General features: G+C 44.5%; 1 protein-coding gene across 1 annotated transcript in view; it reads right to left on the reverse strand.

Moving 5' to 3' along the window:
- LOC126996850 (putative phosphoenolpyruvate synthase) overlaps positions 1-15,251 on the reverse strand; it is a 37,935-nt gene extending 22,684 nt beyond the window's left edge. The window contains exons 1-9 of the mRNA XM_050857733.1: positions 15,019-15,251; positions 9,862-10,055; positions 8,624-8,762; positions 8,078-8,195; positions 7,498-7,818; positions 3,129-3,239; positions 2,480-2,587; positions 1,851-1,975; positions 402-555 (exon numbers count right to left, since the gene is read on the reverse strand). Of these exons, the coding sequence (XP_050713690.1) occupies positions 402-555; positions 1,851-1,975; positions 2,480-2,587; positions 3,129-3,239; positions 7,498-7,818; positions 8,078-8,195; positions 8,624-8,762; positions 9,862-10,055; positions 15,019-15,091 (1,343 nt within the window). The 5' untranslated portion in view covers positions 15,092-15,251. The remainder of the gene's footprint in view (positions 1-401; positions 556-1,850; positions 1,976-2,479; positions 2,588-3,128; positions 3,240-7,497; positions 7,819-8,077; positions 8,196-8,623; positions 8,763-9,861; positions 10,056-15,018) is intronic.
- Between the last annotated feature and the right edge of the window lie 215 nt (positions 15,252-15,466).

Genomic DNA, 15,466 nt, shown 5'->3' on the forward strand with positions numbered 1-15,466 from the left:
AATAAAGAAGGAAGGAAGAGAAGGAAAAGAAGAAGGAGAGGAGAGGAGAGGAGAGGAGGAGGAGGAAGAAATGAATATAAAAAAGAAGTTAAAGATATCAAGGAGGAAACACACACACACACACACACACACACACACACACACACACACACACACACACATTCCCCTCTCTCTCCCCCCTTCCCTCTTTTCCCCTCTCTCCCTCTCTCCCCTTCCTAACCCCCCTCTTTCTCTCCCCTCCTCTCCTTCCCCTTCTCCCTCCAAACCCCTCCTCTTCCCTTCCCCCTCTTCCCCTCCCTCCCTCCCTCTCTCCCTTTCCTAACCCCCCTCTTTCTCTCCCCTCCTCTCCTTCCCCTCCTCTCCCCTTTCCCCTCTCCCCCCCTTCTCCCCCTCCCCCTCACCTCCGGGACAGCGTGGTCATGGCCCGGCCGTAAGTGTGGGAGGCTGCGGCGGGGGCGTTGTAGACCGTGTGCTCGCAAGTCCAGGGGTCACCGGTGTGATACTTGACCCCGCGCTGACCCAACTGCTGCCACACCTCGTAACTCTGACCCCCGGCTATGGGAAGGAAGGGAGAGGGAGGTTAGAGTGGGGAGGATAAGGAAGTGGGGGAGAGGAGATAAGAATATAAGAACGTAAGGAGTCTGCGAGAGGTATAGTGGGATTCATTATTTCATCCCTATACTGTCCAAATCCCTTCTGCAAGAGTTCACCAGCATCTTCATTCTTTCATCCCAATAATGTCCAAATCCCTTCTGCAAGAGTTCACCAGCATCTTCATTCTTTCATCCCAATAATGGTCAAATCCCTTCTGCAAGAGTTCACCAGCATCTTCATTCTTTCATCCCAATAATGTCCAAATCCTTTCTGCAAGAGTTCACCAGCATCTTCATTCTTTCATCCCCATACTCTCCAAATCCCTTCTGCAAGAGTTAATTAACATCTTCATTCTTTCATCCCAATAATGTCCAAATCCCTTCTGCAAGAGTTAATTAGCATTTTCATTCTTTCATCCCCATACTCTCCAAATCCCTTCTGCAAGAGTTAATTAGCATTTACATTCTTTCATCCCCATACTCTCCAAATCCCTTCTGCAAGAGTTAATTAGCATCTTCATTCTTTCATCCCAATACTGTCCAAATCCCTTCTGCAAGAGTTCACCAGCATCTTCATTCTTTCATCCCTATACTGTCCAAATCCCTTCTGCAAGAGTTCACCAGCATCTTCACTCTTTCATCCCTATACTGTCCAAATCCCTTCTGCAAGAGTTCACCAGCATCTTCATTCTTTCATCTCTATACTTTCCAAATCCCTTCTGCAAGAGTCAATTAGCATCTTCATTCTTTCATCCCTTTCGCTGGCAAACTCTGGACCAGGGAGAAAACGGAAGAAAGGGAGAGTAAGGGAGATGAAAAGGATGTGGAAGAGAGAATATTGAGAGGAAAAGGGAGGAAGAGGAGGGAGGGGAGGAGAGACAGAAGGGGTAGAAAAGGAGAAACAGAGAGGGAATGAAAGAAGGAAGGAAGGAGTGAGAGATAAATGAGTGTGTGAGATTGATGCAGAGGTAAAGAAAAGGAGGAAAAGAAAAAAATTGATGAGAAAGAAAGAAAAGAGGAAGAAAATTAAATAACAATAGTAAATAGTGTAAAAAAAAAAACATACCTTACATAAATACTTACAATGAGAAAAGAAAACAAAAAAAATAACAACAAAAATTCTGATAGCAATGATAATAATAATAATAATAATAATAATAATAATAATAATAATAATAATAATAATAATAATAATAATAATAATAATAATAATAATAATAATAATAATAATAATAATAATAACAATAATGACCTCACCTGTAAACTTAATCAGCAGGTTATTTCCAAGAGCCCCGAGTCTGTCCAGCTTGTTGAGGTCAAGGTCACACGCTGTCATGACCTGTAGGCGACCTGAAGACTTCCGCAGGTAACCACTCATGTACCTGGGAGGGAGGGAGGGAGGAGGGAGGGAGAGAAACGACAGGGATAAGGAGGGAGAATAAGGGAGATAAAAGAAGGAAGAGATGAAAATATGGAAGGAGAATGAGGAGGGAATGACAAGAGAGGAGAAAGGAGGGAAAAGAAAGGGAGGAGGAGAGATGGAAATAAGAAAGGAGAACGAGGAAAGAGAGAGAGAGACAAGAGAAGAGAGAGGAAGGGAAGAAGTGAAAGGGAAACAAGGAAAAAGAAGGAACGAGAGATGAATGGAGGAGGAAGAGAGGATAGAGACGAAGGGAGGAGAGAGAGAGAGGATAAGAAGGAGAAGGGAGGGAGGGAGAAGATGAGGAAGGGAGAGGAAAAGAGAATGAGAGATATTATATTAGACGAAAAAGTAAGACAATGAAGATATTACCACACAACCACCACCTCCACCACAACCATTTAAAGCAAACACACAACCACCAACCAAAATATCACCAACAACACCAATGACAAATCCAACTCACTGTGGGCCGGACGGGGACTTGCATCGGGCCCTGAAGGAGAGTTGGTCCCCGTTGTCGAAGTAGATCCTCGTGCTCAGACCCACCCCCACGACCCTCGGCAGCCCCCATCTGGGTGTGGAGGTTAGGTTAGGTTAAGTTAGGTTAGGGAGGGAAGGAAAGGAGAGAGAAGGGGAGGGGAGGGGAGGGAAGGGAAGGGAAGGGCAGGCAAGGGAAGGGAAGGGGAATGCCCGCAGACCACTCAGCCACTTATCAATGACGGTTAGGTTAGGTTAGGTTAGGGAGGGAAGGGGAGGAGAGAGAGGGAGGAGGAGGAAGGGAAGGGAAGGGAAGGGATTTATCTATCTATCTATCTATCTATCTATCTATATCTCTATCTCTATTTATCTATCTATCTATACATCTATATTTATCTATCTATCTATCTATATATCTATATCTATATATCTATATATCTATCTATCTATATCTATATCTATCTATATATATATATATATATATATATATATATATATATATATATATATATATATATATATATATATATATATATATATATATATATATATATATATATATATATATATATATATATATATATATATATATATATATATATATATATATATATATATATATACATATCCCTCACCTGTGTCGCCGCGGGCCCCTCAGGTACCAGGTGTCGAGGGGCTCATCCGCACGCAGACGTATGGTGCCGTGCAGACACCCCCACTGCTCGTAGCCGTCCCGCTCCTCCTCCCTGGGACAAGACCGAGACCAAGAGCATCAGCAGCGAAAGATTACTTAGGAGTGGAACAAGGAAAAGGAAGCCCCGCAGTGTGTCAGCTGGTATGATGGAAGCCTGGGTGGTGATCTTCTCTTCCAAGCTCGAGCGCAGTGTGTGAATGTGAATGCAAGAAATTACAGGTGGTCTGAGTCCCGCAGCAAAGTGTCAGATGTGTGACAGGGGTGTGGATGAAACTGTCGTGCATGTGATACTGGTGTGTGGGAGGTACCGGAGAGAAAGGACGGAGATGATGAGGGTGGCACTGAGTGAGATGGGCTGGGATGTGAATGGGAGGATTGCAAGGACGGAGAGGGAATGGATGCTGCTGCTGCTGGGACTGAGTGGTGAAGCAAATGAGAGAATTATAGAAGCCATGAAGAGTTTTCTGGAAAAGATGTAGTGTGCAAGAAATAGGGAATTGGAAGATTTGTAATGGATACTGCTTGTGTTGTTTTATTTTTATAGGTTGTGCCGATGCGAAAGCTCCCAAGCCTTGGAACTCTGCCGCCGCCGCCTTAGGAGCAAATGCAGGGGTCTCTCGGGTCTCCCAAGCGCTCCCAAGGAAGGTTCCAAGCGTCAGACTGTAAACATGGCAGCCCGTGAACAATCCCGCCAGCACCGACCAAGGAATTTTCGCTCGAGAAGGGACATCTTTAACGAGTACGATGACACCGAGTTCAAGAAGAGGTACAGGGTGGATCGTGCTGGCCTGTTGTTCGTCACTGACTTGGTGCGACACGTGACTGGCAATAGGACTGAGAGGAGCCGTGCAGTCACAGCGGAGCTGAAAGTGGCGTTGACCCTGCGATACCTCGCCGCCGGGAAATGCAACAGTGCAGCGCAGATGACTTTGGAGTTTCCCGGGCCACAGTCAGCAGAATCATCACCCAGACCGTGGATGCTCTCGTGACACAAGAGAATATGAGGCGGTTCATGAGCTTTCATTTAAACATTTAACCCTTCCACTGCAATGGGACCTGACTCTGTTCATCCAGTATTACTAAAACATTGCTCCACTAATTTAGCATATCCTCTGTTTAAAATATTCGTTTCATCTATAAATTCGGGGGAGATTCCTGAAATTTGGAAAAAATCTTCAGTAGTACCTATTTTCAAGAAAGGTAAACGAAGTGATCCTCTTAACTATCGCCCAGTAAGCCTCACTTCTGTTGGCTGTAAAATTTTAGAGAGAGTAATTGTTGCTGCACTGCATAATTATTTGGAAGCCAATTCAATACTGAATGTCAACCAGTTTGGTTTTCGCTCTGGCAAGTCTGTGGAGGATCAGCCCTTACTTACGTATGATGCAGTCTCTGAGTGGATGGACACGGGCAATATGGTTGACCTTATTCTCTTTGAATTTTCAAAAGCCTTCGACACTATTAATCACCAGATTCTATTTACTAAACTTAATTCAGTGGGCATTAAAGGTGCTATTCTATCTTGGATCAAGACATTTCTGTCCCATAGGACTATGGAAGTTGTAGTGGGCGGACAGATCAGTTCTTCATTTCCAGTAATTAGCGGTGTGCCACAGGGTTCTGTGTTAGATCCTACTCTTTTCCTTATTTACATAAATCACATCTCCAATACTTTAGTATCAAACATAAAATTATTTGCTGATGATCTAAAACTTTATCTTCTGATAAAGCCTCAGAGCCTTAATACAGTGTTGGAGGGCATTAGTATTGTCCAAAGAGATATTGATTCTTTAATTAAAGTTGCAGAATCTTGGGACTTAAAGATTAATGCTGACAACACTAAACTCATGAGCTTTGGCACCGACCTCCGTCAGTCTTATGATTTGGGCCCGTATTCATTTTATATTGTTAAAGGCAAATCTCAGTTTTGCTGCAGTAGATCTCGGCATAACCATTGATCCATCATTAAGATTCCATCACAATATCCAATCTGTAGTGTCAAAGGCTGCTGGTTTGTCATATTCCTTTCTTAAGTCAACCTTGTGTCGCTCACCTTCCTTTATGGTTAAACTATTCATTACACATGTACGTCCACTTCTTGAATTTGCATCCCCAGTATGGAACACAGGTTATTATTACTGACTTATCTCTTCTAGAATCAGTTCAGCGTCGATGGACTAAGCTTATCACAGGTTGTGAGACTATGTCTTATGATCAGCGACTTAAAACTTTAGATCTTTACTCTGTGAAAGGAAGACTATTGCGTGCAGATATTATTAAATGTTGGAAGATCTTCAATGGTATGTCAGCTATATCACCTACAGATCTATTCACCATGGCACCAACAAGGGATATTACTAGAGGGCACAAGTTCAAAATTTTTGTTCCTCACAGCACTTGCGAAGCCAGACATAGATTTTTCTCAGTTCGTGTGGTGAGGCTGTGGACTCTCCCAGAAGGCAGAGAGTCAACCAACCTAAACTCTTTCAAGAAGGGACTTGCTGAGTTCCTGGGAGACACTTTATTTCATTACTGAGCTCAATCTACTTATTACCATTCTAAACAGGCTTTTAGCACACTTTCCAGTCTTATCTTTCTTTGTCTTGGATTTCTGTTGTTCTCTAATACACAAGACTGGCGTGCTAGCCACTGTGGGGTTCCCTCCAAGGGAGCCCAACCAGGTAAGAACCAGGTAAGCAGCAGAGAATGAAGGCGGAGTTTGCCGAAATTGCTGGTTTTCCCAGTGTGGTGGGTGCTGTTGATGGCACCCACGTAAGAATAGTGGCCCCACATGAGCACGAAGACAAACTACCACAGCATCAATGTGCAAGTGTTATTTGATGCACAGTACAAGCTGCGGGCCATGGTGGCAAGGTGGCCAGGGTCTACTCACGATTCACTAAATGTTTGTCTACACCGTGGTGCCGTTGAAGATGCAGACGGAACAAAAATACATGCACATATTCCTTACAATGAAGATACTATCGCTATATTTCAACTAAATATCAATTGTTTATATTTATAATTCTATAATTATGCATAAGAAGTGTAATTTAGGTTAATTGAAGACATATTAAACGTCAAAGCGACGCGGAAGATTGGCAACGCTGGTTACTCCCAAGATCGCCCCCAATCCTACTTGGAAGTGCCTGTGGCGCGGTGATGAAACGCACCCAAGAAATTCTCCCAACTGCGCGTAACGTCACCACGCTTGGGAGAGCACTATGATGAAACCCACCCCTGACTCTCTCACCTGTACAGCAAGAGCAAGAGCAAGAGAGAACATAAGAACACACGAACATAAGAATCTATTTCCCAAGGCCACAAAGGAAATGAGTCGGGTTCCCATGAGGTGTGTTTCACGTTCACGGTATAGAAGTCTTGTCAAACTATCACTGAGCTCATAAAACTACCCATGGCAATACTAATACAGCCTCTACGAACGCTTTATCAAATATGTGCGTTGTGAGTAAATCCCAAGGCCACAAAGGAAATGAGTCGGGTTCCCATGAGGTGTGTTTCACGTTCACTGTATAGAAGCCTTGTCAAATGACCACTGGGCTCATAAAACTACCCATGGCAATACTAATACAGCCTCTACGAACGCTTTATCAAATATGTGCGTTGTGAGTAAATCCCAAGGCCACAAAGGATATGAGTCGGGTTCCCATGAGGTGTATTTCACGTTCACGGTATAGAAGCCTTGTCAAATGATCACTGGGCTCATAAAACTACCCATGGCGATACTAACACAGCCTCTACGAACGCTTTATCAAATGTGGGTTTGTTGTGAGTATATCCCAAGGCAACAGAGATAAGTTGGGTTCCCATGAGGTGTATTTCACGTTCAAGCTGTAGAAGCCTTGTCAAACTATCTACTAGGCTCATAAAACTACCCATGGCAATACTAACACAGCCTCTACGAACGCTTTATCAAATATGTGTGTTGTGAGCCACGAAAGTTTGCGACTACATCCTTAGAGTTACAATTATAAGCATCACCATCGACAGAATTGTGAATAAGCATCATTTTCAGCCTGACAATCATTTACTGAGCATTACAATCTCCATAACTTTCAGCATGAAGGGTAATTAACAGCTACTATCAGCCATGTCATTTGTAGGCCTCTCTTGGGTATGACCTCTCTTTCGGCCACCTCTTTTGATTCTTTTCTTAGGAGCAGCAAATAGCGGGCTTTTTTTATTATTATTGTTTCCTTTTTTGTGTGTGCTTTTGAGCTGTCTCCTTTGTTGTAAAAAAAGAAAGGAGTGTCAGTATCGTAAGACCGTCAGTACCGATAGCCACTTACAGGTAGTCCCAGGGAGAGGCGTGTAGGTGGGGGGCCAGACAGCGGGAGAGGAGAAGGGGATTGATGGAGGCTGAGAACTCGATGGGACCACGCAGAGAACGCCAGAGGAAGTCAAATCTCGCATGTACAATATCCTCCTCGTCCTCCTCCTCCTCCTCCTCCTCCTCTTCTTCTTCCTCCTCTTTCTGTTGAGTGTCATGTTTTGTGCTTGCTTCGTCTTTATCGTCTGTTTGGTTCTTCTTCTTCTGTTGCTTCTTCGCCTTCCTCTCCTCCGTCTCCTCTTCCGACCCCTCTGTGATGTACTCCTCCTTCGCGCCTCGTCTGAAAAAAGGGAGAATTTGGTGGGTTTTTCATCATTTATTTCCTTCTTTTCTTGTGTTAGAGGAAGAGGAGGAGGAGGAAGAGGAGGAGGAGGAAGTAAGCAAGCAGGAGGTCACACACACACACAAACACATACAACCCCCCCCCCCACAAACAAACACTCACCCCCCTCCTCCAACCCTCCCCAATCCCCTCTCACCCCCTCCCCCATTCTCCTTTCCCCCCTCCCCCCCATCCCAACACCCCCACACACACTGACCTCAACAACCCGCTGAATTTTATCCTCCATAGTCGCATGGGGTCAACGCAGGTCACGCTGAGCCCCGCCCCGCCCCAGCCCTCGCCCTCCACGTTGACCTGCCCCGTGTCCGGCTGGTCTGGAGGTCAAGGGAGGTCGAAGGTCAAGGATGGTAATGATACGAGAGAAGATATAAGAATAATAAGATGATAAACATAGATAAAAGTAAGAATAAGGAGATAAATGATAATAATAATAAAAATGATGATTGTAATTCGTCTAGGGGTCAAGAGGGGTCAATTAAGGGTCACTGATAATAATAATAATAATAATAATAATAATAATAATAATAAGAAGAAGAAGAAGAAGAAGAAGAAGAAAAAAAAATAGAAGAAGAAAAACAACAACAACAACAACAACAAAAAGAACAAGAACAAGAACAACAAGAGGATGGTAATAACAATAACAAAACGAACTCAAACAGAAACAAGAAAAAAATAAAACAATAGACAAAAATCTACATACAAAGACCGCAACGCAACACAACACCCCCCACAACACACTCACTGGGCAGGGTGTAGACAGCCCCGTCCTTATCGATGACGGTGAGGAAGACAGAAGCGCGCCGGTTGGAGAGTCTGGCAGCCCTGAGAACAATCGCCCGACCCTGCCTGTCCACGGCCGACACGCTGACCACATCCTCGTGCTGCGGGAAGGGACGCGACGGGAGGGGGGTCAGGGTTTTTTTTTTTTTTTTTTCTTACAACAGGGGAGACAGCTCAGGGGCACAAAAAAAAAAAAAGAAACAATAATAAAAACAAGCCCGCTACTCGCTGCTCCTAAAAAGAATCCAGGGAGGTGGCCGAAAGAGCGGTCAGTTTCGGGAGGAGAGGTGTCCTCAATCCTGATACCCTCTCTTGAAAGAGTTCGAGTCGTAGGCAGGAGGAAATACAGATGAAGGAAGATTGTTCCAGTTTACCAGCGTGAGGGATGAAAGAGTGAAGATGCTGGTTAACTCGTGCGTAAGGGATTTAGACAGTAAAGGGATGAGCATGAGTAGAAAGTCGTGTGCAGCGGGGCCGCGGGAGGGGGGGAGGCATGCAGTTAGCATGTTCAGAAGAGCAGTCAGCGTGAAATTAACGATAGAAGATAGAAAGAGAGGCAACATGGCGGCGGAATTTAAGAGGTAGAAGACTATCAGTATGAGGAGGAGAGCTGATGAGACGAAGAGCCTTAGACTCCATTTAAGAGAAAAGGGGAGGAAAAGAAGGAAAGGTACAGGAGGAAAGATATTTATACTGGAGGAAAGGGAGGAAAGAGAGGAAAGAGAACAGGAGTAGTTATCTATAAATCTTCGTTACAGGAGGAGGAAGAGGAGGAAAGGGACAGATTGAGGGAGGATGGAAGGAAGGGAAAACTGAGGTAAAAAGAACAAAAAGTATATATATTGTAATTCTTCTTTATCTATATCATTATCTCTCGTTTGCTAAGACTGTTGGATGGAGAGAAAGATGTAAGTAAACTCTCTCTCTCTCTCTCTCTCTCTCTCTCTCTCTCTCTCTCTCTCTCTCTCTCTCTCTCTCTCTGCTTAGACTGAAAAAGAGGTAAAACAGTTATTCTTTCTATCCATCTATAGCTATACTTTATTTTTTTTACGTCTACAAGCGCCGGTAGGCTTGCTTGAGGGGCCTGGATGGTGTTTGGCCCCAGCCCGTCATGGCGCAGACAAATGTTTATAGTGGCGCCCTTTATCTCTCTACCTCTATCTATCTATCAATCTATCAATCAATCTCTCCCATACTCACCCTGTCCGTGATGAATGGCTTGGGCTTCTCCACTTCCTGCTCCCACGGCGACGGCTCCATCACGTCAGAGAGTCCCATGGAGCCACCGCCCCGCCCACGGCCATCCCCGCCCACGGCAGTCCCCACCTGGGCCAACCACACGTCCACGAAGACACGCCATCGCCGCCACAAGTACCCGAGGAAACTGCGGCGACCTGAGGGAGGGGGCGACGGTGGTGGTGGTGGTGGTGATTGTATGGGACAGAGGTGATGAAAGGTACTGATTATGACAATGGTTTTCAGTGGAGTTGGAGATGAGAAAATTGGTGATGCATAAATGGTGATGATGGTGGTGGTGGTGATGGTGATGAAAAAATAGACGATGCAGTAGTGGTGGTGAGCACGAGAAAAGAAAAATGGTGATGAAAATGGTGTTGACAATGGTGGTGAGGAAGGAATATATAGATGCAGTGGAGTTGAAAATACGGTGGTGGTGGTGGTGGTGGTGGAGTTGAAGGGAAGGAATGGAGAGATAGGAGATAAACGGAGGAAAATAAGAAAGAAGGAGAGATAAGAGAGGAGAGGAGAGGGGAGGGAGAGAGGAGGAGGAGGAAGAGGAGGAGGAGGAGGAGGAGGAGGAGGAGGACAGGAAGTGAAGGAAAGAGAGAGAGAGAGAGAGAGAGAGAGAGAGAGAGAGAGAGAGAGAGAGAGAGAGAGCAATGTTCCTTCTCTCTCTCTCTCTCTCTCTCTCTCTCTCTCTCTCTCTCTCTCTCTCTCAAGGTCGGTGATATGATAAGGGTATAAGGTTCCTCCTAAGACCTCCTCCTCCTCCTCCCTCCTCCTCCTCCTCCTCCTCTTCCTCCTTCATTAAATTAATTATATAATATTTCTTCATTTTCTTTAATCTTGAATATTATTTTTTTCACCTTGAGAGAGAGAGAGAGAGAGAGAGAGAGAGAGAGAGAGAGAGAGAGAGAGAGAGAGAGAGAGAGAGAGAGAGAGAGAGAGAGAGATGGAATTCGCATTGCTCATTTCTATTTGTAATGATGACTGGGCAAGGAAGAAGAAGAAGAAGAAGAAGAAGGAGAAGAAGAAGAAGAACATGAACAAGAAAAAGAACAAGAACAAGAAGAACAAGAAAAAGAAAAAGAAGAAAAAGAGGAGGATTTACATAGATTTACATATATTTACATAGAAAATCAGACCACACAGACCCCATGGTCCAGACTAGGTGGTCTGTCCTTAAACCTAAGTGATTTTACATTAATCAGAAGACTCCAAAACGTTGCTTTTCTACTCTAGTTGATATGATGTTGAAGGAAGTGACGGTCGAGCTTGTTTTTAAAGGAGTCAATCGTGTTACACTGGACCACTGATGGTGGGAGCTTATTCCATTCTCGCACTACAACGCTGGTGAAGAAAATTTGGTGCAGTCTGAATTTACTTGTCTACATCTGAGTTTTGTGCCATTGTTCCTCGTGCGCAAAGTGTCATCGATCATAAACAATGTTGATCTGTCTACATTCGTGTAACCATCAAGTATTTTAAAACATTCGATCAGTTTTCCTCGGAGGCGACGTTTCTCAAGAGAGAACATGTTAAGGGTAGAAAGCCTTTCTTCGTAGGATTTGTTGCGCAAGGAAGGGATCATTTTCGTTGCTCGACGCTGAACACCTTCTAGTTTAGCAATGTCCTTTGCATGGTGGGGAGACCAAAACTTTCCGCATATTCCAAGTGAGGTCTGACTAAACTGTTGTAGAGCGGGAGTATTACATCTTTATTCTTGAATAAAAAGTTTCTTTTAATGAAGCCCAACATTCTGTTCGCTTTATTTGCTGCATCGATGCATTGATGTGAGAATTTGAGGTTTGACGCGATTTTAATCCCCAGGTCCTTAACGCATTGAACACTTGTGAGTTTAACGTCGCGTATTTCGTAATCCAACTTCTTATTTTTTGTTCCAACTTGAAGGACCTGGCACTTGTCTACGTTAAAGGGCATCTCCCATTTATCCGACCAAGCTGAAATTTTGTGCAAATCCTCTTAGAGGCTTTGCCTGTCTTCGTCAGTGAGAACCGAGTTACCAATCTTTGTGTCGTCTGCAAATTTACTAGGAGGAGGAGGAGGAAAAAGAAGACCACATAGCCTATCAAATATCTCCCTCATTAACCATAACAACCAGAACCTCTTAACACAAAAAAAGATAATGAGTCACGTTATCAGCGCCACAGAAAGATAACCGAACCTTTAACCACTACAAGTCTATCATCTATTGGGGGTCCCGGGAGGTGGAGGTCAAGGGTTACTGATAAAAAGTGGTCCAAGTTTGATCAAGATAAAAAATAAAAATAAATTGCTTACGTAAGATAGTGGAAATGTAAGTAAATTTGAAGATACGTGAGTTTGGAGTTGCTATGATATGTCCCTTCTTCATCTCCGTCTCTCTCTCTCCTTCTTTATCCCTCCCTTAATACCTCCTTTCTTGGCCTTCTTCTTCATATAATTTCCCTCCCTTTCCTCTTCCTTCCATCTTCCTGCCTCCCTTACCTTCCCCTTCCCCTATATTCCCCTTTCCATAAGCTATATCAACTGTTTCACCTTCCCCTTCTCCTCTATCCTTCCCCTCTATCTCAATTCTCTCCCTCTCCTAATCTCAAGCCTCCTCTCCCCCTTCTCTCCATCTTCCTGCCTCCCTTACCTTCCCCTTCCCCTATATTCCCCTTTCCATAAGCTATATCAACTGTTTCACCTCCCCCTTCTCTATCCTTCCCCTCTATCTCAATTCTCTCCCTCTCCTAATCTCAAGCCTCCTCTCCCCCTTCTCTCCATCTTCCTGCCTCCCTTACCTTCCCCTTCCCCTATATTCCCCTTTCCATAAGCTATATCAACTGTTTCACCTTTCCCTTCTCTTCTATCCTTCCCCTCTTTTCTATCTCAATACCCTCCCTAATCTCAAGTCTCCTCTCCTTCTCTATCTATCTTGCTCCCTTCCCTTCCCTCTCTCTCTATTCCCCTTTCCCTAAGCTAAACATACTGTCATATACTGTCCATGTTAGTTCACTGTCTGTTTATTGAGGAGGTCGAGGATTGGAGATAAAAAGTTAGGTCGAAGTCTGATAACCATGGTCTGAGCTACTATACGAGGCGTTCCCATATTAATAGAGCCTGTCATTCCCTTAAGAGCATAGTGCCATATATACGGTCACTCTCTTCTGTGTTATATATCCTTCATCAAGCTAGGAGACTCGAGCTGTTTGTGTCTATATATGCTATTTTTCCTTTGCTGGCCGTTCATGGATCTCAATAATAATAATAGTAGTAATAATAAGAAGAATAAGAAAGCCTACCAGAGCCATGCATAGACAGAAACGTAAAACAGAATAGTAATAGGAGGAAAACTTTGCATACGTGCGCAATAAGGTTTTACCCGTGAATAGCTTAACTGTGACTCAGACTATTATTAGACCCGTGTAGGAGTTCATACGTACGGGAACAAGAGGAGGAGGAGGAGGAGGAGGAGGGGGGGGGAAGAGAGAGAGAGAGAGAGAGAGAGAGAGAGAGAGAGAGAGAGAGAGAGAGAGAGAGAGAGAGAGAGAGAGAGAGAGAGAGAGAGAGATATACATAGATTTAAATAGGAAATCAGAGAGAGAGAGAGAGAGAGAGAGAGAGAGAGAGAGAGAGAGAGAGAGAGAGAGAGAGAGCGAGAGATTAATTATTATAATGAAACACAAATGATAACATGAACTAGGCCACAGAACGAAGCAGGAAGAGAGGAGGAGGAGGAGGAGGAGGAGAGACAGAAAGACGGAAAAAGGAATATAAAACAATTAGAAATAGAAATACGAATAAAAATACATAACATGAATACACCACCACCACCATCACCACCACCACCATCACCTCCACCACCACCATAAAAGTTTAAAAGGTGCCTTAAAGGGAAAAAGAGTCTGGATGAGAAGAAAAAAATAATATATGATGCGTGACGGAAAAAAAACAACCTTGACAAACCTACACACACACACACACACACACACGCACGCAGAGAGAGAGAGAGAGAGAGAGAGAGAGAGAGAGAGAGAGAGAGAGAGAGAGATTGGCACAACTAGGCAAGTAGGTAGAGAGGTAACACACACACACACACACATACCGCCACATCCGCTTCGTGAGAGAGAGAGAGAGAGAGAGAGAGAGAGAGAGAGAGAGAGAGAGAGAGAGAGTCAGTTACCCTCATATCCTGCGGCTCATAGAAAACATTTTTATAACCTTTTCTTTTCTTTTAAATATTAGGAGTTCCCCTCTCTCTCACCTGGGCATTCTCTATCTTTCATATTTCAAAGTTAGGCAGGAGGCGCCCCCCTCTCTCTCTCTCTCTCTCTCTCTCTCTCTCACCTGGTCAATATCTATCTTTTCATATTTCAAAGTTAGGCAAGGCAGGAGGCGCCCCGCCCTCTCTCTCTCTCTCTCTCTCTCTCTCACCAGGTCATTCTCTATCATTTAATATTTAAAATTTAGTCAAGGCAGGAGGCGCCCTCTCTCTCTCTCTCTCTCTCTCACCTGGTCATTCTCTATCTTTCATATTTCAAAGTTAGGCAAGGCAGGAGGCGCCCCGCCCTCTCTCTCTCTCTCTCTCTCTCTCTCTCTCTCTCTCTCTCTCTCACCTGGTCATTCTCTATCTTTTCATATTTCAAAGTTAGGCAAGGCAGGAGGCGCCCCGCCCCCTCTCTCTCTCTCTCTCTCTCTCTCTCTCTCTCTCTCTCTCTCACACCTGGTCATTCTCTATATTTTCCTATTTCAAGGTTAAGCAATTAAGCTCTCTCTCTCTCTCTCTCTCTCACCTGGTCATTCTCTATCTTTTCATATTTCAAAGTTAGGCAAGGCAGGAGGCGCCCCGCCCTCTCTCTCTCTCTCTCTCTCTCTCTCTCTCTCTCTCTCTCTCTCTCTCTCTCTCTCTCTCACCTGGTCATTCTCTATCTTTTCATATTTCAAAGTTAGGCAAGGCAGGAGGCGCCCCGCCCTCTCTCTCTCTCTCTCTCACACCTGGTCATTCTCTATATTTTCCTATTTCAAGGTTAAGCAATTAAGCTCTCTCTCTCTCTCTCTCTCTCTCTCTCTCTCTCTCTCTCTCTCTCTCTCTCTCTCTCTCTCTCTCTCTCTCTCTCTCTCTCTCTCTCTTACCTTGCGTCACAAGGATGTAGACGAAGAAGGAGAGAAGGAGGGAGGAAAGGAGATAAAGTGCCTCTCCTGTCATCGTGCAGCACCACCGACTTCAACACCACAACACCACCACCACGTTCGATTCTCCCCCTTCACCACCACCACCAGCACCGCTAGTCTCTCCCTTCAACACCTATTTTCAACCACGATCACCACAACTGTTACCTCCTCCGCCACCACCGTAACACTGAGTGCATGAGTGAGTGAGATACAGCTGCCTGGTGAATCTCTCTCTCTCTCTCTCTCTCTCTCTCTCTCTCTCTCTCTCTCTCTCATTGCTATTATCATTCATGAACTTTGTCCCCTTCCGCTATCTCTCTCTCTCTCTCTCTCTCTCGACGTGAATTATGTTTATGGCTTCATTTCGCTTGTGTGTATGTTCGTGTGTGTGTGTGTGTGTGTGAGAGAG

Source organism: Eriocheir sinensis, chromosome 11, assembly GCF_024679095.1.
Source record: "Eriocheir sinensis breed Jianghai 21 chromosome 11, ASM2467909v1, whole genome shotgun sequence".
Classification (NCBI taxonomy): Eukaryota; Metazoa; Arthropoda; class Malacostraca; order Decapoda; family Varunidae; genus Eriocheir; species Eriocheir sinensis.